Raw genomic sequence first — 24,944 nt, 5'->3', positions numbered from 1 at the left:
CCTTACACTTCATGTTGATGTGGGACTTGAGGAACAAAGTAAAAAGAAAAAGATTAGACAGGTAAAGGTGCAGCCTCAGTCAGCAGGGCTGTACACTGTGAGCATGTTGCTCACATATGTGAGAGAGGTTTGTACAAATGTTTCAGAAGCACCATGTGACTCCCTCTCTTTGTTGGAAAGTCTTATTAATTCACTTTATAACTATTACTTTGAAGATAAATTTCTACCATCACAAAAATATTATGACCTCTTTAAAAACAAACAACGGCAACTACATGACTTAAATTCCATGTTTAGATGAAGGTAATGGTCAATGCCTTTTGACAGGGGAAAAACCTCCACACAGAAGAATCTTACTTGGCTGAATCATAAATTATTCACCATGATTAAAACTGCAGATGAGCAATAATCTGCATTTTATTTTAGCCAAAGAGGAATGTTTCTGTTTGTCTGTGATCTGACTTTTTCTGCTGGGTCCAAATTTCATTTTATCCTGTGTAAGTTTGTTTCTCTTCCTGTTAACTAGCAAAGTCAAAATCACCTTGATTCATTTAACTTTAATTCAATTATAAATGTAATCATTTTATTGAACAATTAATTTCATTTCAATGAAAAACAATTACTTAAAAGAAAGAGATTAAGTTGGAGAGAGACATGTGGCCATCTTTTAGTGAGTTAGACCCTGATTAAGGGCTATTTTTAAAAGTAAAGCCCATCTCTCAAAGTCCCTGCCGGCCTGCCTCCACCTCGGGAAGTCTGTGGGTGCAGACGGAGGTGAGGAGCACCACAGGCGGCAGAGAACTGTCTGTAGCCCCGGAGTGAGGCGTCGTGAACCGAAGCAGACAGCGAACTGTGGCACAGTGCAGAAAACCGAAGCTTTCCCTCCCTGTTTGGTTTTGATGTGTCTCATGAAAGTCTATTGTTAAAAGTTTACCTTTAAAAAAAACGGACGCACTTGTTTGATTAGCTGCTCTCTGATTTTAGCCTGTTAGCTTACAGACTGAGCTCAGATCGTTCCTGTGTTAGTTCATTGAGAACATCACAGTTTTACATACCTGCTACGCAGGGACGTGCAGAGAGGTTTAAATGGGCGGGTGCTCAAAGTTAAAAAAGGGGCAGATAGAACAGGCTGAATAACGACAACTCACATTCATGATGAATCTAATATGGAATTGCATCGTTCTATATGACTGTCATCAGGTGTGGACAATGCAAAGCAAATGTGGCCTTTGTTTTACCTGATGGCGTACAATGTTGCTGTTGAGGGATTACTGCTGTTCCTGCTGCTGATAGTGCTGGAGGGCAGGGCTGTGTTGTTTTGAGACTGTACATATTAAAAAAGCCATAGGTAGCTGATTAAACAAGTGCTTTGAGATAAAAAATAAAATGTAAAAAGATTGGTGACAGCGCTTGGAACCATAAGGCAACAGATTTAAAAAACTGGGAAATAAACTGAAACCAGGATATTAGTAGTACAAAAGACAGGGGTCATGGTAGTGTGAGAATGTATTAAAAAAATCTATACATACAGTGTTGGTGTCCTGTTAGCACCTTTTAAACATCACAGCATCAACTTTACATGGGAGGGATTAGATTGTAGAACTGTAAAATCTTCTTTCTTTCTTTCTTTCAAATATTAAAATACAACAGTAAAAAATAAACCAATAGGAGGATGAATCAAACATTGTGTTAATCAGAAAACAAAAACAACACAGGGTATGTTTTGGAAAGAGCAGGAAGGAATAAGATGCTCTTCATGTCCTGTCCCAAATTATAACAATAACTTTCTGTTTGCCATGTCCCGAAAAATGTCAATGACCTCACTGTGGCTGACTGGAACATCCTTTTCAACTGCCAATAAAAGAAGGTCTGACAACCTCTCCTCTGAGCAAAGGTTACGAAGTTTGTTTTTAACTAGTTTTAGTTTTGAGAAAGAACGCTCAACAGTTGCTGTGGACACTGGGAGTGTTCCATATGTCTTCAGCAGCTCAGTCATGTTGGGGAAGATCAGGTGTGCATTGTTTTCTTTGACCACTGAAAGAATGGATGCCACACTGACTGGTGGGGGGCACGAGTATGAAGCATGAAAGACCTTAAGTTCTGTCTGTAATTTGTCTTCCTCCTCAATGTCATAGAACTGGCAGAGTTTCTTCACAGCTTGGTGTGCCTCTGTTGAGATTATTTTCCAGTTCTCTGGGACTGTCAGGGTATGTAAGGCATTCAAGATTTCCCATGTGGAATTATCTCCTCCTTTAAAGCGTCTCAGAAGCTCCTGTGTCATTGTGTCAACAAAAACATAGAACACTTTAACACGGTAGTATTCTTGGGGAGTTGTGAAAGCATGGTCATCAGCAGTAGCTGTTGTGGCAGCAAACTTAAACTTTGCTGGCAATTTCCTCCTCCGAGCTTGTCCAGGGACCTCAGATGGGGGGTCCAGGCCCACTGATGCAGCCTTCTCTCTAGCCTGTTCATAAATTTTCTCAAACTCTTCCTCTGTTCTGATGTGGTCCAGGCTCTGCAAAACACCATCAACAATCTTGTATGCTGCAGCCAGGTCAATATCTGTCTTCTGCAATGCATCAGATGCAGTAGCAGTCACTTGGAAGATGGGACAGGTGATCTCCAGACACAGGATGAATTCAAAATTGATGCTTTTGAGAAGGATCTTTGCATCACCTGCTGAAGAGTCTGGAGGATCTTGCTGTAGTATTTCCTCCAGAAACTGCATGACAGCTGGGAGGATCTTCCTCATTGTCTTGAGGGCAGCTTCTCTGCAGGCCCACCTAGTGTCTGACAGCTTCTGCAGCTCCAGTGGGCACTGCTCGGGGTACAACTTCTCCTGCATTTTAATAAATGCAGAGTGTCGTTTAGATGAATTTGCCACAAAAGTGTAAAGCTTTTCGATTAGGTTGAAAAAGCTGACAAAACACATGTTTGACTTTGCGCTCTCTACTAAAACCAGATTAAGGCAGTGTGCCTGACAGTGGACATATAAGGCCTTTGGATTTTTTTTTGTATTCTTGACTGAAGTCCTTTAAAGCGCCCGCTCATGTTTGCAGCCCCATCATAACCTTGAACCCGGATGTTGTCAATCTTCAGATTATTTTCTTTCAGTAGAGCGATTAGTAGCTTTTCAAGAGCATCTCCAGTTGTTGACTCCACATTACACACCTGAAGGAAGCGCTCCTTGATTTCCATGTTGTGCACATATCTGACAACAAAGGAAACCTGCTCTGTGTGCGACACATCTGTGGTTTCATCCATCATGACACAAAAGGTTTCACATTCTTGAATTTCTGCTTGGATGACACGTCTTACTGATGTGGCCAAAGCTTTAATTATGTCGTTCTGACTTCTGTTTGAGAGGAGCGAGACGAGAGGTCTTTTTCCAGGTCCCTGTCGCTCTTTTATGGCATCAATGTGTAATTTAATTACACTGTCATACTTGCTGAACAACTCAACTAACTCCAAGAAATTTCCTCGATTTTGGCTTGACAAGGTCTCATCATCTCCCCTGAAAGGCATACCCTGTCTTGCCAAGTAAAGAGTGATGTCTATGAAACGAGACAAAATTTCTCTGTTTCTCTCTCTTTCTTTATCTTTTGCAGCTTGTGACACTTGGTCAGCTACTTCAAAAGCTGCCTCCAAGGTTTTTTTTTAAATGAGTTCCACCTCACCATACCACACATGTGAGACTCTGATGCACTGTGCTCTTTAATCCTTTCTAAAGCCCTTCTCCACCGACTGAACCCTTCCGTTTTCCAGATTTTGCGACTTGTGTACTTTTCATCATTTAAGAAAAGACGGCAGCTGAAACAAAACATGGCATCAGCACTTGGAGAATACTCTAGCCATGGATTTTTCTCATACCACTTCTTTTGAAATGATCGTCCCTCTTCATTCTTTGGATATGATGACAGTACTGGTTGGCAGGGTCCAATATTATCACACATTTGAATAAAGGCCTCATCATACTGTATGTGGAATTGTAGGACATGGGCAGGATCAGTTGGGTGTGCAAGTCCAAGTAGGTTTGAGAATGTCCTCTCTATGGCTTCACTAGCTTCACTCTCCTCCTCTCTGGCCTCTGACTCACTCTCTGACTTTCTCACTCCAGGCTCTTTCTCCTGGCTTGTCCTTTCCTCTACATTATCTCTAGGCTCTGCCTGTGACTCAGTCTTTGCCTCACTTCCTCCTTCCATCTCCTCATCTGAACTATCACCCTCCACTTGCTGTTTATCTGAGAACAACAATCTATTATTTAATTATCTACACTTAACAACTTTTGCACGTAGTCCATGATAAAGTAATGATAGAAAATGTTATAGAACCAAAACATTGCAACTGCTTTAATTACTGTTTTTATCCTTGAATACCTCTACAATGCAACAACTGGTACATGTGTTATTGTTACCTGTGCTCTTTTTAATCCAGCTGGTGAGGGATCCACTGCCTTTAGCAGCCTCACACAGCTCTTTTTGTAGCTGTTTCTTCCTCCTCTCCTTACGAGGCATTTCTGGAATATTTGTTATATTATTAGTAATAATTTTTAAAAATCTATACACATAAAACACACACATGCTGTGCTTATTAAATGTTCAAACTGTAGAGATACAATAATTTTACTACTCTAAAATCAGCATTTTATCTCATTTGAAATATAAACCTAATATCATCTGTTACTTAATATATTTTCTTCAAAAACAAGTGTGTGTGTGTGTGTGTGTGGGGGGGGGGGGGGGTGAATATCATAAATATAATAATCCATAATTATGTGGATATCCATATTACATCGTTTTTAGTGAAATAAAAACCCTCCAGAAAAGTCCTGTAACTTACTTTAAAACAAAACATGTTCCCTAAGACTGTGGACAGAGCTACAGACCCCCTTGTAACACCCTTACCCAGTTAGCTAGCAGTTAATGACCACCACTACTTATGCAGTTAATAAAAGGACATGTAATGTTTGTCGCGCTGTTGCACAAACAGCACGCTCATTTATTTCAATTTATTTGTTGCTATAGACTATAATGTGAGCTGTACACCCTACTTACTGTTTTGTTGCAGTCAGCACCTTCCAATTAATTTGCCTCCTCCAGCTCCGCACCACCTAGCTTGCAGAAAATGCGCGTGCACTTTGCGAGCTCGTACCTGGCTCTTAACGAGCGCGCTCTGTTCTCAAGGGCAACCATTGGTTAATGGTAGTCATGTGACTGATGCAAGCCAGATCCTTTTATTTAGCAAAATTGAGATTAATAGTTACATTTTATTGTTGAGGGGCAAAGGCAGGACTCCATACGCAGATACACATTTAACAAAAAAAAAAAAAAAAAAACACAAGAAAGGGGCACTTGAGGCATCCTGGAGGAAAGGGGCGGGTGCTCAAGCACCCTCCGCCCCCTCCCCCCTCTGCACGTCCCTGCTGCTGCGTGACTTCATCTCGGGTCTCCGGCTGATATACAGCAGTCTGAGCCAGTGGCTCAGACTATTACTTTGAAGATAAATTTCTACGATCACAAAAATATTATGACCTCTTTAAAAACAAACAACGGCAACTACATGACTTAAATTCCATGTTTAGATGAAGGTAATGGTCAATGCCTTTTGACAGGGGAAAAACCTCCACACAGAAGAATCTTACTTGGCTGAATCATAAATTATTCACCATGATTAAAACTGCAGATGAGCAATAATCTGCATTTTATTTTAGCCAAAGAGGAATGTTTCTGTTTGTCTGTGATCTGACTTTTTCTGCTGGCTCCAAATTTCATTTTATCCTGTGTAAGTTTGTTTCTCTTCCTGTTAACTAGCAAAGTCAAAATCACCTTGATTCATTTAACTTTAATTCAATTATAAATGTAATCATTTTATTGAACAATTAATTTCATTTCAATGAAAAACAATTACTTAAAAGAAAGAGATTAAGTTGGAGAGAGACATGTGGCCATCTTTTAGTGAGTTAGACCCTGATTAAGGGCTATTTTTAAAAGTAAAGCCCATCTCTCAAAGTCCCTGCCGGCCTGCCTCCACCTCGGGAAGTCTGTGGGTGCAGACGGAGGTGAGGAGCACCACAGGCGGCAGAGAACTGTCTGTAGCCCCGGAGTGAGGCGTCGTGAACCGAAGCAGACAGCGAACTGTGGCACAGTGCAGAAAACCGAAGCTTTCCCTCCCTGTTTGGTTTTGATGTGTCTCATGAAAGTCTATTGTTAAAAGTTTACCTTTAAAAAAAACGGACGCACTTGTTTGATTAGCTGCTCTCTGATTTTAGCCTGTTAGCTTACAGACTGAGCTCAGATCGTTCCTGTGTTAGTTCATTGAGAACATCACAGTTTTACATACCTGCTGCGTGACTTCATCTCGGGTCTCCGGCTGATATACAGCAGTCTGAGCCAGTGGCGGATCTCATCATCCTGGACGACTGTTTTTAATGTTTTTAACCACGGAGATTTCTTCTGCATCATCAGTCTCTCATTGTTAAACTCTCCCAGAAACTGAAGACAGTTGTGCCATTTCCGCGCTTCTTCTTCTTCTATTGAGTAGACGGCAGACTACACATGTCCAAGGGTAATACTGTCCTCCTCAGGCCATTGGCATCAAGTCAAAGCCTTAAAGTCTGGTACTTTGCGCATGGTCATTTTTTACGAACAGCAGAATCACAAGACAAAGCGTGCCAATGTTTATACTTTTCACTGTGACTGCCAAATAGATGAAAAAGTAGATGTTAAAAAACAACTTATAGTTTTGTCATTGGGCTGGTAGAAAGCTATGAGTTTCTGTCCCTTTGTCTGACCTTAGAGACTTATTTTAAAAGGAAACATTACAATCCTTTAAAGCAAGTATTTTCACCTCTGTTCCCCCCTCTGTACTTAGCTTTTTTGTTGTCATGTCAGTAATTGTCCAGTTGATGGCTCCCTTGGATCACAAGCCTGTCTCATGAGTCCAAGTGAATATATTCTTAATAAACAGCTTTGAAGAATTTGTGACCAACTTTGTTTAATTCGGAACATCATCATCATGAGTCAAACTCACTCTTGGATCTACAAAATATTGAACAAAAACAAACATCACTGAATCATAAGGTATTTGCTCCAACTCTTAGTCCAGAAACACATGAGTGAACTAGATCAGCTGCTCCTCCAGTTCAGCTGTGGATTTATATCATTATTTATATTTGTAAAGTGGATATGCAGTTTTTCAGTACTAATATAAGCATTTTATATCATTGCTTTATTGACAGATGTTTGGTGTTCAAGGTCAGGCATCAGTTTGAAAAAAACAAACAAACACACTGAGTTGAACTTGAACTTCCTACTGACAAAAACTAAAATTGGTGCAAAAATAACCAGAAACATATAAGAAGCATCCTGGAGGTGCTGCAGACAAGATAGGACCAATAACATGTCAACAGGAAATCCTTTTTACTAATTTGTTTATTTCTTTTTAGATTTTTACTCTCCATTTTAAGCCATGATGTTTGCTGATACTGTGTTCCTACTGTTTGTTCTCATTAATAGTTCTGTTTTTAACATTCTGTGCTGAAGCTGGAGGAAATGTTTCTACAGTGTCAGATGATACAGCTCCAAACTAAATAAGTGACTAACTAACGATGCTTTAATACACTTTACTATAAATTATGATATAGTGCACTTTCTTAAAATTTCTTATTGCTCTGTAATGAATTGTTTTCTTTATAAATGTACAAATGAGAATAAAATCTGTGTGATAAAGGAAGGTCTGTAGACTTCTCTGTTAAGATCAGTGAAGAGAAACAACAACATACAAATACCTAAGAAAAATATTCAGTAAACATTTAGAAGATAGAGAAGTTTATGTTGTCATGTGGAGAAATTTTTCAAATAAAAATATCCATAAGCATTGATAGTCTCCATGGCTGAACAGACACAGGAAAGAGCTCCACCTATAAAACGTAAAAACATCAAGACAACATGTTGAAGATGTCGAGGTACTGCCCATAATGTTTGACTGACATCTGATTTATGTGCAGCACATAAATACCACAATAATGATGGAGAGAAACTAAAAGGGAACTAAAATACAGATTTAAACTTACAACAATATGAAAGACTTCAGTCTATTTCACTTTAATCAACTCAGCAGTGTCTCCATAATTACAGTAAACCAACAGTCCAGCATAGAGCGGCTGAGTGAATGTGGTCTGGACTCTGTGGAGGAGAGTCATGGTTTCAGAGACGCTGTAGAAGGACAAAATACCTGCTCTGTGATCCAGGTACACTCCTACTCTGGAGGAACGAGGACCTGAGACAGGAGTTTGGATGTTGTTGTACCGAAATGTAAAACTGTTGTTGTTACAATTTAATGACCAAGATTTGTCATTCCATCCAAATAAACATTCATATCCTTCTCTGCTGATATTCTTGTATGCGACTGCTACATCAACTCCTTCCCCTCTCCACTCCACCTCCCAGTAACAACGTCCAGTCAGACTCTCTCGACTCAGGACCTGCCACCTGTTAGTGAATCTGTCTGGATGATCAGAATAAGACTGTTGTTGATACGTAAATGTTGCTTTTCTGTTCCCCTCTGATAATAACAGCTGTGTGTTTGCTGTGTTTGGATCCAGTGTGATTTCACATGAATATTTTAAGAATCCAGCTCTGGTCTTTGGCTCTGGTGGATCTGACAGTAAAACATCCACTTCAGTGACTGTCAGTGAGATGTTTGTCCATTCCTCTCTCAGAATGTCCTGTAGTTTATCTCTGACCTCTGACACAGCTGCTGTCACATCCTCAAAGTAGCTCAGAGGACGGATATTGATGCTGGATGAGTCTGTAGACTCACTGAGTGCTGACAGTGAGGGGTAGTTGTGTAGAAACTGGATGTGATCCTCTGTGTGTGAGAGCTGCTTCAGCTCAGCATCTTTCCTCTTCAGCTCAGTGATCTCCTGCTCCAGCTTCTCCTGAAGCTCTTTGACTCGACTCACTTCAGTTTCCTGCTGGGATCTGATCTGCTGCTTCACATCAGAGCTTCTTTTCTGGATGAGATGGATCAGCTCAGTGAAGATCTTCTCACTGTGCTCCACTGTTTGATCAGCAGACTGATTGATGGCCTCCACCTCCTGTTGAAGCAGCTTCACATCTTTCTCTCTGTCCTGGATTCTCTGCTGGATGTTTTGTCGACTCACCTCCAGCTCTCTCTGCCTCTCAGTCCTTTCTGCTGCAGCTGAGACTGTGTCGTGGCCTTTATGTTCATCCACAGGGCAGAGATAACAGATACTCTGCTGATCAGTACGGCAGAACATCTTCATCACCTCATCATGACGAGAGCAGATGTTCTCCTGGAGCTTCTTGGAGGGCTCCACCAGCTTGTGTTTCTTTAATGGAGCAACATCATAATGAGGCTGAAGGTGTTTCTCACAGTAAGATGCCAGACAGAATAAACAGGACTTGAAGGCTTTTATTTTTCTTCCAGTGCAGACATCACAGGCCACATCTTCAGGTCCAGCATAGCAGTGATCAGCAGGAGCAGCTTGGAGTCCAGTCTTCTTCAGCTCCTCCACTAAAACTGCTAACATGGTGTTTTTCTCCAGGACAGGCCTCGCTGTGAAAGTCTGTCTGCACTGAGGGCAGCTGTAGATTTTCTTCTTTTCCTCTTCATCCCAGAAGCTTTTAATACAGTTCATGCAGTAGCTGTGTCCACAGGGAATAGTCACCGGATTCTTCAGTAGATCCAAACAGATCGAACAAGAGAAGGTTTCTCGGTCCAGCTGAACTCCTTTCTGCGCCATTTCTCCTCTCAGTGTCAGTGACTGTGTGAGTTTCACTTCCTTAATATAGAAACTGGTCTGATCTGAACAACAAGTGTTGCTGCTGTGAATGGGGCCTGCCAGCTCTAACACACGTTGGTTACACCCATCTTCATAATGTAGATCTAAAGGGGAGGGAACACAGAACGATATGGACAGACAGGAGGTGCTGAGCTAGAGAGCAGGAAGAAGAGGAAGGGTTTTCATGCTGTGATTCATTCCAGAAAGCAGGAAGAGGCTCTGTGTTTAATTGTTTTTCTGTTCAAACCTTTAACTAAATAATATAAATGTCAATAACTGGATGCCTCTCTATTCTTTTTGTTAATCTGCTAAATGAATAGTTTGTTTCTTTTAACAATTCAAATAGCAGAAATGAACAGCTGACAGCTTGTCAGACTCAGACTGTAAACCATAGAGACAGTTTATATATACATTTAGTCAGGGCAGTGCAGAGATGTTTAAAGGGGCGGGTGCTCACAGTTAAAAAGGGCACATAGAAGCAGGCTGAAGAACAACAACCCACATTCATCAAGAATCTAATATGGAATCACATCACACTACATCACTGTCATCAGGTGGGCACAATGCAAAGCAAACGTAGCCCATTTTTTACCTGATGGGGTACAATGTTGCTGTTTGGGGGGTTGCTTCTGCTCTTGCTGCTGATAGTGCTGGAGGGCAGGGCTGTGTTGATCTGAGACTGTAGAGATTAAACAGTCCACAGGAGAGAGGGTAGCTGATTAAACAAGTGTTATGAGATAATAATAAAACGCAAAGATTGGTCACGGCGCTTGGAACCATAAGGCAACAAAACTGGGAAATAAACTAAGCTCTGCCTGTGAATCACTCTTTGCCTCTCTTCTTCCTTCCATCTCCTCATCTCATCTATCACATTCCACTTGCTGTCCATCTGAGAACGAGGCACAGTTTGCTATTGAATCCATCTATTATTTAATTATACATTTTAACAACTCTTGCACCTAATCCCCTTAGGCAGAGCAATGAAATGCACAGCTTTGGAGAACCGATCGATGATGGTCAGAATAACTGTTACCTGAGGATGGTGGGAGACCAGTGATGAAGTCCAGTGCGATATGAGACCAGGGGCATCTAGGAACGGGCAACGGAGGCCAGCAGGAGGTGAAACCTAAACTGGAAAAAACTAACACAACACAGAACTGAAACCTAAAATGGAGATGCAGGGAGACGACACAGAATGATGCAGGAAAAAACACAGATGAACCGGCGAGGAGCACACGAGGACACATAGTATAAATACACACAGGGGGAGACATGGAATGGCAAAGACACAGCTGATCCTAATTGACTACACGAGACAGGGGAAATGTGAACAGAACACACTAACATAAGACATGGACCTTCACAATAAAACAGGAAATGCACAGAGACACGGTACAGACACTAAATAGAGGGGAACACAGAAACCAAACTCTAAGAACTAACTAAGGCTACATTCACACTGCAGGCGAAAGCGCATTAAATCCGATTTTTTTGACCCTATGCGACCCTATATCCGATCATGCTACGACAGTGTGAACGGCACAAATCCAATATTTTCAAATCTGATCTGGGTCACTTTCACATGTGGTACTGAATACTGAATCTGAATATGCAAATTAGGGGAAATTTACATCAAATTAAATGAGTAATGGCTGATTTGATGACCAAAATCAATGATGGTACTTAGAAACACATGACATTACACATTACATTTTCATGCAGTTAGAAGTTTGAACCTGCAGCTTTATTAAATGAACACCTGGTATCCAACAAGAGTTTAGTTTAAACTTTAGGAACAAAAAAGTAAGAATCAACAGAATTAAACAAAGAACCAACAGCACAGGAAAGTTTAATCTTCATGAAAAACACATGCAGTGACTTCAACGTCCACAATAACACAATGTGTTTGGGCTTATGTGTGTCAGTTTCCAGCTTTAATCTTATGTAACAAGACCTCTTTATAGGTCAATAGAGGAATGAAGTCATTGTTGAACTACAGCTTGTGTGTGTGTCACCTCCACAACCTACAACAATAAAATATGATCTTTGAGTAGTGATATGGGAGTAAAATATACCATACTGATGTGAATAGGAGGTCATCTTTTCCCTCGGCTGTTAGGGTACCTGGGTCGTTGACCCAGTGTTTTGTGTTTGTGGTTTTTTGAGTCTTGTTTAATCATTATTCTGTTCTCTGTGTATCTTATGTTTCCTAGTTATCAGAATCAGAATACTTTATTAATCCTTCAGGATTAATAAAGTATTCTGATTTACTTTATTAAATCAGAATTCAAGGGCTTACGCTCTTGAATTTATTCAGTATTTGTTGTTTAGGTTGTCTTGGTTAGTATTTGGTCCCGTTCATGTCTTTGTCTCATGTCTTCTCTCGTCCCTTGCTCTCTGTCCTTTTTGCTCTGCTGCAAACAGAAGCAGAGAAAACTGGAGCTTCTGGTCTTGGCCAGATCTCTTTTGAAAAAGACATTTTAAAGTCAATGAGACTTTTTACCAGATAAATAAATAAAGAATATAAAAGTCTTCTACTTTATGATGGAAATGTTCTTTCTGGCTCAAAATGACATCATTTATCTGAATCTGTAGAAGAAGAAACAATCTCGGAAAGTCACTTTACTCTGTGTCTCACTGGATGTTCAAAGTTTTTAACAAAAGAGAAAAAGAGAAGCATTCTTTGATTTTAGTCTGTTAGCCCACAAGCTGAGTTTTTATCAGAGTCCTGCATGAGTCAGTGTTATTTCACTGACACCATCACAGTTTTACACACCTGTTCTGTATGACTTTGTCTCAGGTTTGCGGTGATATCCAGCACTCTGAGCTGATGGCAGATCTGGTCAGTCCACAGTAGCTTCAACCACTAAATTATCTCTAACACATCACCAAACCAAAGTCTTCCTGCTAAGAGTACATCAAAGGTGAAAAGCGAGCCTAGAATGTCATCATTTCTGCTCTCCTCTTTCTTCTTCTTCTACTTCTGGACCGCACACATCATTTTTTTTTTTTTTTGCCTGTCCTGTTTGGCTCCTTTGCCATCAGAATTATTGTCTAAAGGCAAAGAAAGATGCCCAATGGATTTACTTTACCAAATTGACCATCCCAGCCTTGCCGTAATGGTCCATTTGATTCACCTTTTATTGTTTATTTTATTTTCACTTGCTGAATACGGGACAGACTTGACTGGGGGAAAGAAGGGGAGAAAGAAAGAGGGAAAGAGAAACAGCTGAGAAGAGGGACGGGGGAGAAGGGCAAAAAACAAAAACCAACAGAATGGGCAGGAAAAAAAATGCATATATCAATCACCTGGATCACCTGCTGAGAAAGAAAAAAGAGAACAAGCAGAAGAAAACAAGAGTAATAGAATAAACAACATCACAATGATATATGGGAATATGACAGTAAATACTAAATATTAAACATTATTGTGCAGCACATAAGATCAACAGAACACAGTGTGCTTTGAGGTAGGAGCCAAAAAGGGTGTAGTTTGTGGGTGTGATCACCCGTGTGTACACCTGTGAGCATGGACGCGCTTGTTTTTAAAAGGTTCCTTCATGTAATGATCTGCTAGAGGGTGTGGGGGGGCCACAGCCCCGTCCTCCAGGGCATGAAGCAGGTATGGAGGAGATCAAAACTCCAGACATCCAGAGGCCCCCAGAACACAAGAGACCAAGGAAGACCCACAGAGGGGCAGCCGCGCCACTGTCCCAGTAAGAGCTGAGGAGAGTCCCAGATGAGGGTTCACTCAGCAGCCGCGGAGCAGAAGCCAGGGGGGGTTGCAGTGACGCGCCCGTGAGCTCCGCCGGCAGCCAGCCGTGCCTGAGTGACCGAGCCCCAGGCCGAGAGGTCGGGGGCACCCCACCTCCGAAGTGGCCCGAGCGAGCCCCAGGCTCCAGGTCCCGATAAGCGGCCGCCAAGGAGTGAGCCGGCGTGCACCTGGACGCCCATCCCCAGACACAAAGAACCACCAACGCACCGATGTCTGAGGGAGTCCGCCACTGGCAAGGGAAGTGGTGGTGGGGGGTGGGGGGGGGGGGGGGGGGGGAGATAGGCCTCCAAACCTTGGAGGGCCTGAGATGTCCCCAGAGAGGTGGCGTCTGATACCCAGCCTGACATATAGACACAGACATACAGGCACACACAGATACAAACATCCATTCCCACCCTCATGCTCTCATATGCACTTACTCCACACTCAACCGACGTGGAGACAGACATAAAGAGACGCTGTACACACGATCACACTCCCCAAGCGTACTCTACGAACCGGGTCTAGGTACCCTTGCCCCTGGAGGGGGGGGAACTGCACCCAGACCCAGGTGGTGTTACCCTTTTCCCTGCGGTGGGGGGAGGCAGACCGCCCCGACTCCGCAGCAGCAGGGAGGCCCCACACTCCAGACCGCAGTCGGACGGCCAACTCCTCCTCCTAGCCCCCCCGCTCCCGCAGGCCGCAGAGAACGGGGGTGAGAGAAGACTCCAAACCTCCCTCCACCCGCTCATTGTAGTGTTGATGCATGTGTGTTCTAAGGTGCAATTAAAACCCAGAAGGGCATGGAGCTACCTGCCAGAGAGCAGCAGGTAAGCGCATAGTCCCACCTGCTAGCCCTCAATGTCTACGTGTATTTAAAATTGAGAGGTGGGCAACGACGCCAGGGGTGAGGTTCAAGGTTCTTTATTTGTCACATGCATAGTTATACAAGTATAACACACAGTGAAATGTAGCCTGACACGCTCCTCGACATGTGCAAAAATGGGGGGGGGGGGGGGGGGGGGGGGGGGGTGTAGAGGAAGAACATATATATATATACACACACACACACATACATATAGTATATACACTGGGTGAATGTGCAGTAGTAGCAGCAAGCAGGTGAATTCTGTACATTAATATGAATAGACATCTGACTATTTTACAGGAGACAATATAAACATATTTAAATTTAAAGGAATTTGAAATGTACATTGTGCCTTGGTTTAGAGTGTCTGGTTTAGAGGTTGTACACCCTGATGGTAATTTGGATTCTGTGTATCGTGCCCACCCCCAAGATCCTATATGTATGTGTAATGAGAGTGTGAGTAATGTGAATGTCTAAGTTGTGGGATAAAATTGAGGCAGAGGCAGCCAGAAGGGGACAGGGGGGGGGGGGGGGGGGGGGGAGCCTCCTCTGCACCCTGGTGACACACCCCTACTCCAAGGCCCTGCATGTGTGGGTGGTTGTGGTGGAGCGGGAAGAGGGAGGCAGCTGGAGATGGGGAGGGAAGGAAGGGAGTGGCAAGTGACCCCTCCCTGGGGCCAGCTCCCCCGCTGACCCCAGTAGGCACCCCCATACTCTGCGACCCGCCAGGGAAAGGGGGCCCAGGCCCATCCAGACCGGGGCCCAGTGCAGCAGCACCGCCCGGCCCCACAGAGCCCGGGACAGTCCACCCAACCCCACCACAGAGAAAACTGCACCCACCCCACCATCCACTCATCTTCCAGACTACATAAGACAATAAACACCCAGGCTGAGATCTTCCTCCTCTCCTGCAGAGGGAGCTCCTGAGGAGAGGAAAGCTCCTGCAAGGTGTGACAATCTCCTCCACCAGTTGAAGAGCCCCCCAGGTGGCTCGACGCACCGGCGGCACCCTGCGCCAGGGCCAGGCCCCCATGCACCCACCCGCCCACCACCCCGGCAACAGACCAACCAGGACCCAAGCCCCTGAGGCCCGGCCAGGGCCCCAGCCCAGAGACGGAGCGCCCCCAGAACCTCACACCCATCCCGGACCCACCCAGGGGCAGACAGGCTACCAGGTCAGTAACCCACGTCCGTCAGCACAGACCCTCCCCTAGCCCCGCTGCACGCAGCCACGAGGAAACCGTCACCTAAGAGCCAACAGAGCCCCCAACCGGACATGACCGCTACCCCGGGTTGAGCCCCCCAAGGAAGATGCCTCCGGGGAACCCCCCGACGCCCTAAGCCTGTCCCTACCCCCACACCAATCACAGCAGTGAAGGCGGGACCAAACTATGACCCCCTACCCCCACTAGGTGATGGAGCTGATCAAAGGAGCCCAGAGCAATTGATCTGATGTGGTGGCAGAGGCTGTATCAAGACTAATGTAATCTAATAGATAATTTCTATATTGGTTAGAATTAAGATTATTTTTATTTTTCCAGTTCATGAGGACTGTTTTCTTGGCTATGCATAGGGCAGTGAAAACCATATGGGCTATATTCTTTTCTGAAGTGACATTATCTAAGCTGCCCAACAAACACACTAAGGGGGAAGTTGGAATGTTACATTTCAGACACTTTGATAAGTCCTCACATATCTCGCGCCAAAACCTCTGAACTGGTGGACAGAACCAAAGAGCGTGGATGTAATTGTCCGGTGAATTAGTTTGGCAGTGTGAGCAGTTGTTGGTAGACGTAAAGCCCATCTTGAACACAGAGGCGGAGCCAGACATTTGAAACACCCGGGGCTTAGCCCAAAAGGGTAGTATGCATGTGGGATTTTGGTTTTTTTTGGGAGGGGGGGGGGGGGGGTAAAAATGACTGAAAGATTAATAGGCTCTGTTTTGAGTTTTGTTCAAAAAAGAATGACTTCATATAGGGAAAATATCACATGTGCAGGACACCTTAAACTAGTTTTTAAGCAGCAAGGCAGAACAAAATCAGGGCTGTATCAAGACATGAGGACTAAACCCCAATTCAACCAGACCCAGAACTGATCCAGAATTAAAACAGGACTACAACAGTTCAAAATCAGGACTACTTAGGATTTAACCAAGACAGAACCAGAATCAGAACTAGATGATAGTAGCACTAAAAATCATCATAGACCTGCACTACACTTATTTTTTAATTCTACCAATGTACAATATTTAGATTGAGAAAAGTTTATATAATTATTTAGCCTTGTTGTGCAAACAAGCCCGCATAACTTAATAAATATAGAATTTGAAAAATAACAAACCTAAAAAGAAACACTAGGTACGAGATACATGAGGACCTATGATACGGTGATACTTTTGGTAAACAACCATTTGACTAACACATGTGTCTCACCTGCTCTTGTTCCACCTCTGTTCTGTCCTCGTTCTCCATCTCCCTCTCTCTCCCTCTCTGCTCCTCTCTCTCCCTCTCTGTTCCTCTCTCTCTCTTTGTGCTGACAATCATCAAATATACAGATATTTACAAACTCTTCAGAAAACACAAACACTTTTTAAATTGTAACATCAAATCAGACTAAATGTTTATTTTTTTAGATTGATAAATATAAAAAACATATTTGTTAACTTTAAGAGTAAAGTGAGAAACTATCTGTATTTCTTAATTTTAAATGGCACCAAATTGTATTCAAACTTGAGCCACACTTATGGAGCTCCACAGTTCTGTTCCTGGTGTTTTGGTTGACATCTCTTGATGTTCCCATGTCACAGAAACAGGCTCTGTGTTTTGCCTTATATGCATCCACAGCTGTGCCACCAATTTACTCACATGGACTCTACTAACCTATCAGAAGCTTCTTCAGCTCAGAATGGAATCGTCTGCAGTTTCTTATTAATTAACAATAAACTTAGTGTACATGTACTCCTAAATTTGATCAAAGTGATAAAAAATAGACAGCTCTGTCTCTCTTTATTCTGACATTTAACTAATTCAAAAGATATTTCAATATTTATCTAAAACAAAAGTTTACTCTAAATTGATGTTGTACAGTAAAAATGTTTTATGTTTTCTCCCTAAAGTGTATGTAAATATCTGGTTACAAATGTGAATATCCTGCTGTGTACTGAAATCCCTCTTGTTTTGCATAGAAATATACTGAACAACATACAAAGCATAATATATAAAATAACATTTACCTGAGTTTTTTCTTTGAAAGAAGCCTCTAATGTCCATTCTTATATTTCAGTACATAACTGAAACCGATTTAGTCGGGGAGGGTAAGAACTGAAAATATGAAATAAACACACGTAAGCTAAGACTCTCTAAAAAAAATAGCATTTGTTCGGCTTTTCATTTCGCCATTTGTTGATTCACTTGAAGAGCAAGTAACGTAATATTGGTCAAGTGATCAGTTTGATATTGTGACCAAGTGGTCGGCGGGGTTATGAACAAAATAAATAAACTTGACAACGCCACCTAGGGGAATTACACCCCCAGGAAATATATTTAAGAAAAATAAATAAAAGGAATAAAAGAAGACCGCACAGATTCAAGGATGCACACTGAGGCAGGTTGGCTTCCAATATTAAAACAGTTTTATTTATAGAAATAAATAAAATATTATAAATAATATTTTATAAATAAAATATTAAAAGTCAAGATGTAGCATCATTATTGACAGTGTCCTACAGTAAAAATAAACAATCGTGGAACTTGGACTTACCAGCAGCCGTGGAACCAAAAGAAAATCACACCAAAAGAATCACTGCAGACCACCCAGTGCTGTACAAAAGAAAGTGTGAAAACGACCCACCACCTGAGGTCCCAGGGCCACTGGCTCGTCCTCCTTCACTGAAATAAAACACAGAAAAGTATGTTAAAAGAATAAAAGGACACTGAGCGTCAGGCTCGCTACAAATCATAAAAAGACTAAAACACACTTTAATAACTTTAATAAAAGAAATCACACACACACACACACACACACACACACACACACACACACGGGAAAGGCTTATTCCCCACGGGTCAAACTACCACTCGTGCTGGTAATAATTATTCTCAGGCGTAGGCTGGTCTGGCTCCCCACCGGCTGAGACCGGCCACCCAGGCGATTTAGAGTCCCAGCACGACACTCGGGCAGAGAATCACTTCAGCCCGATCACAGAAGTGTGGGTACGAGCAACAGTCCAGGGTAAAATAGAACACCAGGCGAACCCAAAAAAAGGTAAGCCTACTTAATAAAAACAAGATAAGACAAAACAAGACAAGACAGCAGACTCCACCAAGGAGGAGTTCACAACAGCAACTGAGAAGGCAGTCCACTCTTCCAATTTAGGTTGGACAATTTACCATGGAGAGGTGAGTACAGCAGTGAACCCCCAGGACCGGAGGCACTATACTCTCATTGGTGGAGATACCACGAACACCTCTCTCCGCAATGGCAGAATTAAACAGACTGCTGCGCTGTAGCTGTCGTATAATCGGCTCTTGCTGATCAGTCCGTCGCAGTACGCCAGCATTTACTGCTGTATCGTACCAGAAGCTCGGGAGGAATTAATCCAACAAGACATCGGCTTAGCTTTATACAGGCTAGCGCCACCCTGCAATCAATGTGCAGGTGGGTTCCCAATTAACCCGATCACCTGATACAAGGAGCGAGTGCAGTGGAAAGAGAGCGAGGGTGGTAGAGCGAGCGAGAGAGCGAGAGAATGAGAGAAGAAAAACAATGGAAGGCGAGTAGCCCATCTGGCTACAATATCAATCTTTCGTGATTCACCGTCATATTTACATTATTTGTACGGTACGAAGGATTTGCTTTGGTACCTGCTCAAACTTAAGCTCTCCTTAGTATGGCTGGCTCCGTTTCTCCAACAGCGCACTCACAGGCAGCAGCTGCCCCGCCCCCTCGCTCAGTCGCTTAGTGCCTGAGCTCGGATCATACCAATATCAGGGGGGATTCACGCACAGTCGTAAATTCCCACAGTGTGCACTATGTGCTTCGAATATTGTGTGTACTTTTTGTTTTATACAGTTGTCAGCCAGGCATCTAACTATGAAAAAATTACACTCCAAAAGACCCCGGGCTTCTGACAAAACAACCCGGGCTTAAGCCCAGTAAGCCTCCCCCACGCTCCGCCCCTGCTTGAACATCCGATGACCTGTATAGTGCACTCTATGTAATATTTTGTATTGAATTAATTGAAGACTGGGATTTCTGATTAGATGAAAGGTTTGTAAGCAAGTCTGAGACCAGAAGTTTTGGTCTAAGTTAGCTGATAAATCCGCTTCCCATTTTGCAATAGGAAGTGATATTGATTCATCTGTTTTAGAAAGCATTCTGTATATTTTGGAAAGTAATTTGGGGGTTTTAAGAGTAAGAAATTGAACCACATTTGGTGGTGTTTGTAGTTCAACTTGACCCGGTTTAAATTTCTTTTTTACTATGGATTTAATTTGTTGATATTCTAAAAATCTTTTCTTGTTGATCCCATATTGTGTAACTAGTCCGTCAAATGAAATAAATTCTGTTCCTTCTAGTATATGTTCTAAATATTTGATTCCTTTACCACTCCAATCTGAAAAGTTTATCATATTATTGTTTTGTAATATGTCAGGGTTGTTCCAGATAGGTGTACGTTTGCATGGGATTAATGAAGACTCCGTGAATTTTAGAAACTCCCACCATGCTGTCAGAGAAGAGCTGATGTTGACGCTTTTAAAGCATTCATGTCGTTGGATGTTTGAGCTGATAAATGGTAGATCTGAAATCTCTAGATTATTGCAAAGTGCTTGTTCTACATCTAGCCAAGGTTCATCTAAGAGAGTATGTTTTAGCCATCCTGAGATAAACTGAAGCCTGTTGGCTAAGAAGTAGTGCTGAAAGTTAGGTAGTTCTAATCCTCCTTTATCCTTGGTCTTTTGTAGTGTTTTTAAGCTTATACGTGGGGGTTTATTTTTCCAAAGCAATTTGGACATACATGAATCTAGAGATCTGAACCAATCTTGTGGCGGTTTAGTTGGGATCATTGAGAATAAATCATTTATTTTTGGTAAGACCATCATTTTTATAGCGGCAACCCTTCCCATGAGTGATATGGGTAGACATTTCCACCTAGCCAGATCACCTTCTACCTTCTTTAAAAGTGGGATGTGGTTTAATTTAGTTAGATCTGCAAGCTTGGGAGAAACATTAATACCTAAATATTTTATATTTCCCGATTGCAGTGGTGTTGAAGAGGAATTATGGAGGGAGCAATTAATCGGTAGGACTGTAGATTTTGACCAGTTAATTGAGTAATCTGATATTCTTGCAAAAGAGTTTATCAATTCAATCACCCCAGAGATATTGGTTTGTGAATTTTGGAGAAAGAGTAACACATCATCCGCATAAAGGCTGATTTTATGTTCCATGTTCTTGCATTTTATGCCCTTAATTACTGAATTCTGTCTAATTGCTGCTGCTAGTGGTTCAATAAAAATTGCAAACAGTGAAGGGGAGAGTGGGCATCCCTGCCTGGTGCCCCTCAAGAGACAGAAGCTGGAGGATGTCTGGTCATTTGTTCTGACACAAGCTGTTGGGGAATTATATAATATTTTTAACCAGTTTATGAAAGAGGATCCAAAACCAAATTTGTGTAAAGTTGCAAATAGAAATTTCCAGTTAACTCTGTCAAATGCTTTTTCTGCGTCTAAAGAGAATATTGTAGTTTCTAGGTTTTTACTGTATGAGTAGTCTATCAAATTAAGTAATCTACGTGTATTTGTTGATGAGTGCCTACCTTTTATGAAACCAGTTTGGTCAGGATGAATTAAGAGGGGGGTTATTTTCTCCAGTCTCTTTGAGAGAGCTTTGCAGATTATTTTAAGGTCTACATTTATAAGGGATATTGGATGATAGCTTGAGGGATATACAGGGTCTTTGCCTGGTTTTAGCAGGAGATTAATGTTTGCAGAATTCATATTTGATGAAAGTCTGCCCTTTTCTTTGATTTCCAACAACGTTCTGTAGAAAACTGGTGCTAGAATCGACCAGAATTCTTTGTAGAATTCTGCAGGAAAGCCGTCTGGACCTGGAGCCTTATTATTGGGCATACTTATCAGGGCTTCCTGGAGTTCACCTGGTGTCAGTGGTGAATCCAGTGCCATTGCTTGAGTGTCTAATAATTTTGGAAGAGTTATGTTGTCCAAAAACTGATCAATTTCTTTTTTAGATGGGTTTATTTGTGGTGAATACAACGTGTTATAGAAATCCCTGAAAATGTTGTTTATTTGTATCGGTTCATATATTGTGTTCCCAGATGAATCTTGAACAGCACATATAGTTGTTTTTTCTTTATTTATTTTTAGCTGGTTTGCTAGAAATTGACCGGATTTATTACCATGTTCATAATTTTGTAAGCGTAGTCTTTGTACTAAGAATTTTGTTTTTTTATCAATTATCTCATTTAATTCTAGTTTTGTTTTGCGTATTTTGTTCAATGTTTCCTGATCTTGGTGGGACGCGTAGGCTTCTTCTAGTGATTTGATGTTTTTTTCTAATTCCTGAATATTTTTGTTTTCTTTTTTCTTTTTATGTGATGAGAAAGAAATTATTTTACCTCTCATCACAGCTTTCCCTGCTTCCCATAGAACAGAAGCTGATGTTTCGGGAGTGTCATTATAGTCTAAATATGAAGTCCACTCTTTTTTAAAATATTTAATAAAGTCTTCATCTTTAAGTAGTGATGTATTAAATCTCCAGTTTTTACTTGGCGTAGTATTATTCTTGTGCATTAGTTTTAAAGATACAGGAGCATGATCGCTGACAGCTATAGGGTGAATCTCAGTGTCTGAAATGTCACTCAGCAGTGAGCTGCTGACCAAAAAATAATCCAGATGAGAGTAGGAGTGATGGACATGTGAGAAAAAAGTATATTCCTTACTGGTGGGGTGAAGGGAGCGCCATGCATCGCAAAGACCAAAGTCGCTCATATACTGTTTGATTATATTTGTGGACTGCCAATTACGCTGAGTTCCCGCTGTATTGAGCCTATCCATGTCTTCATTTAGTCCAAGGTTGAGGTCGCCTCCAAGAACAAGTGTGCCATCTAAGTGTTAAGAGAGTGCACTGAAAAAACCGTGAAAGAATGAGGGATCATCAACATTTGGACCATATACACTTGCAATACATAGCTTTTTATCAAGTATAGATAGTTTAATGATTAAGAATCTGCCCTCTGGATCTATAACTGTATCGAGTACTGTGAAATTAATATTTTTATGTATTAAAATTGCTACTCCCCTTTGTCTAGAATTATAACAAGCTGAGAACATATTAGGAAACTCAGGTGTTTTAAGTTCGTTCGAACCTCTAAGAGGTCTGTGGATCTCTTGTAAAAGGACAACATCTGCCTGTAGTTTTTTGAGTTGGTTAAATATTTTTAACCTCTTTTCTCTGGAGCCAGCTCCATTTATATTCCATGTAATGAACCTCAGTGTACCCATAGATGTTTGTGTATAGGGATGTATGCTGTGTGCGTCGCTTAGACAGGTGGAGAGAATACGTCACTTGTTCATAAATAAAAAGAAGGAGAGAGAGAAAAAATGTGTGGCGAGATGCTCCCTGAGTCTGACTATGTGTTTGCATAGTTACTAATATAAGTAGGCTTGGCTTAAGTGTGTGTATCCTAAACGACTGTGTGCGCTGTCTGACTGAAGTAAATGTGCTGCCGTTGAGCGCATGGTGTGTATGTGTCGAAATAAAGGGTGTTGTTTGTGGATGAGTGTCGAAGCAGGTGATCGAGGCAGTGAAAGGAATAAAGAAAGAAACCAAGGACAGGGGTGAGCAGCATAAAAGCAAGAGGGGGAAAAGAGAGAGAGAAAAAAACGAGAAGAAAAAAACAAAAAACAAAACGTAAACATTCCAATTAAATCACTGACGGAGAGTGACGGTGTTAATTCTGCTATGAAATCACACTTTAAGATGCGATTTGATACTAGTAAGTTAAACAGATGTTAATGCAAGTTAGTGTGAGTGGATAGGGAAATGGTGTAGCTGATTCTTATCTGGTGTGAGGTTAATACAGCCACGGAGTGATGTTGGGGTCGCGGTGGAGCTGTCCGTCCACGTACAGCCGGTCCACAGCGATGACAGCGCGGGAGCCCTTCTGGATGAAGCCGCGTCGGATTGGAAAGAGGACCCTGCGTCGTTCCAAGATCTCTTTGGGGAACTGGTCGTTCACGCTGAAGTCCGTTCCTTTTAATTCCCTGCCGCGGCTTTTCACCTGTTGTTTTTGTTTGAAGTGGCCGAATTTGGCCACGATAGGACGTGGTCTCCCGGCCGTAGCCCGAATGGGGCCGAGGCGATGTACCCGATCGAAGACGATGTTCTTCACAGTGTCCTCCGGCAGCTTCAGGTGGATTTTGATGAAGCTTTTTACCGTGGTCTCCGCGTCCTCTCCAGCGGCTTCTGGAATACCAGAAAATACCAGATTATCACGCATGCTACGAGCTTGTAGATCGATAACTGTTTCTTTTATTTTTTTATTTTCTCTATTGAGCTGGGTAACATTTTCTGTGAGACATTTCACCGACTCCCTTAGCGTGGCATTTTCAGCAGCAAGCGTTTCCACCTGCTGCTGGCTGTACTCCAGGGATTCTCGCAAGCATTTAAATTCTCGGTGAAGAATCTCCACCAAGGACAGCCTTGCGTCGAAACTGGACAATCGCTTGTCGATTGACTCCAGTATGTCGGCAATATCTTTGCCGGCTGGCGATGTTGAGCCGGGGGAATCTGCCGGGCGTTGTCTTTTCGACGACGGCGTCTCAGCTTTGGCCGGGGAAGCTGCACACTGGGCCTTCTTCATCACGAGATCCTGAAAGCACTGATCAATATAATCTTGGAGAGTCTCTAAACTCTCCCCGTTGTTCTCCAGGGTGTTGGAGATTATTTAGACAAATATTGTTAGTTATAAGACAATTGATAAGTGTATTTGGTAATAGGGGGAGACCGGGGATAGTTGTAACGTGGGTCAGTTGTAACACTTCCAATTTCTCCAATCAAGGCTAAGTTTCAAATGATGTGACTCATCCTGTGCATGCCCAATTCAGTTCTGCTATCACATGTGAAAAATCAGCACATTTTGTCAAACACAGACAATTTAACATCAAAAAAAGTAAGTTTTTCTACTTTATTTCAGTTTCTAATAGCATTATCTGCTTTGCAGTTAAACTCATCAAACTTAAATTATGTTATTTGTATGTCTATGGGGATATATTCTGTGTAAGTCTTTAGTGCTAATGTTTTAGCCGTTGGCTGTAATGTTAGCTAGTTCATGGCTATAGGAGTCTGGGTCAGTTGTAACAGCAACAGTCTGGGTCAGTTGTAACAATAATGCAGATGTTACAACTTACCACACTTTTACTTTAACTTATATTAAACAAGTTGGGGCAACGACATCAGCAGAGAGAGGTTCACTGGTCGCTTTTGTATATGCGGTT

At 42.1% G+C, this 24,944-nt stretch overlaps 3 protein-coding genes across 5 annotated transcripts; all 3 read right to left on the bottom strand.

Annotated features, from left to right (window-relative positions):
• Nucleotides 1–953: 953 nt before the first annotated feature.
• On the bottom strand, nucleotides 954–5,467 carry LOC147307729 (zinc finger MYM-type protein 1-like). Of its 2 annotated transcripts, XM_086273126.1 has the most exons (3): nucleotides 5,055–5,467; nucleotides 4,415–4,516; nucleotides 954–2,839 (listed from the first exon to the last, which is right to left on the bottom strand). In XM_086273126.1, the coding sequence occupies exon 3, from the start codon at nucleotides 2,750–2,752 to the stop codon at nucleotides 1,772–1,774; it is 981 nt and encodes a 326-aa protein (XP_086129252.1). In that variant the 5' UTR covers nucleotides 2,753–2,839; nucleotides 4,415–4,516; nucleotides 5,055–5,467; the 3' UTR covers nucleotides 954–1,771. The 2 variants fall into 2 exon arrangements, with proteins under 2 accessions (XP_086129252.1, XP_086129251.1); XM_086273125.1 differs by having other exon boundaries at nucleotides 4,415–5,467.
• Nucleotides 5,468–8,078: 2,611 nt separating this feature from the next.
• LOC147307728 (E3 ubiquitin/ISG15 ligase TRIM25-like) lies at nucleotides 8,079–9,875 on the bottom strand. 2 transcript variants are annotated; one of them, XM_086273000.1, is made up of 2 exons: nucleotides 8,963–9,865; nucleotides 8,079–8,261 (listed from the first exon to the last, which is right to left on the bottom strand). In XM_086273000.1, the coding sequence occupies exons 1-2, from the start codon at nucleotides 9,764–9,766 to the stop codon at nucleotides 8,205–8,207; spliced, it is 861 nt and encodes a 286-aa protein (XP_086129126.1). In that variant the 5' UTR covers nucleotides 9,767–9,865; the 3' UTR covers nucleotides 8,079–8,204. The 2 variants fall into 2 exon arrangements, with proteins under 2 accessions (XP_086129126.1, XP_086129125.1); XM_086272999.1 differs by having other exon boundaries at nucleotides 8,079–9,875.
• Nucleotides 9,876–23,340: 13,465 nt separating this feature from the next.
• LOC147307727 (uncharacterized) lies at nucleotides 23,341–24,310 on the bottom strand. Its single transcript, XM_086273133.1, has one exon. It carries the CDS (start codon nucleotides 24,308–24,310, stop codon nucleotides 23,522–23,524), a length of 789 nt encoding a protein of 262 aa, XP_086129259.1. The 3' UTR covers nucleotides 23,341–23,521.
• Nucleotides 24,311–24,944: the final 634 nt, after the last annotated feature.

Source organism: Aulonocara sp. 'chitande type north' Nkhata Bay, linkage group LG18, assembly GCF_057382095.1.
Source record: "Aulonocara sp. 'chitande type north' Nkhata Bay isolate Kocher_YH1m ecotype deep benthic linkage group LG18, A_spYH_male_GT1.1, whole genome shotgun sequence".
Taxonomy (NCBI): domain Eukaryota; kingdom Metazoa; phylum Chordata; class Actinopteri; order Cichliformes; family Cichlidae; genus Aulonocara; species Aulonocara sp. 'chitande type north' Nkhata Bay.
Note: the sequence above shows the minus strand (reverse complement) of the source record. Positions and strands in the feature narration are given on the sequence as shown.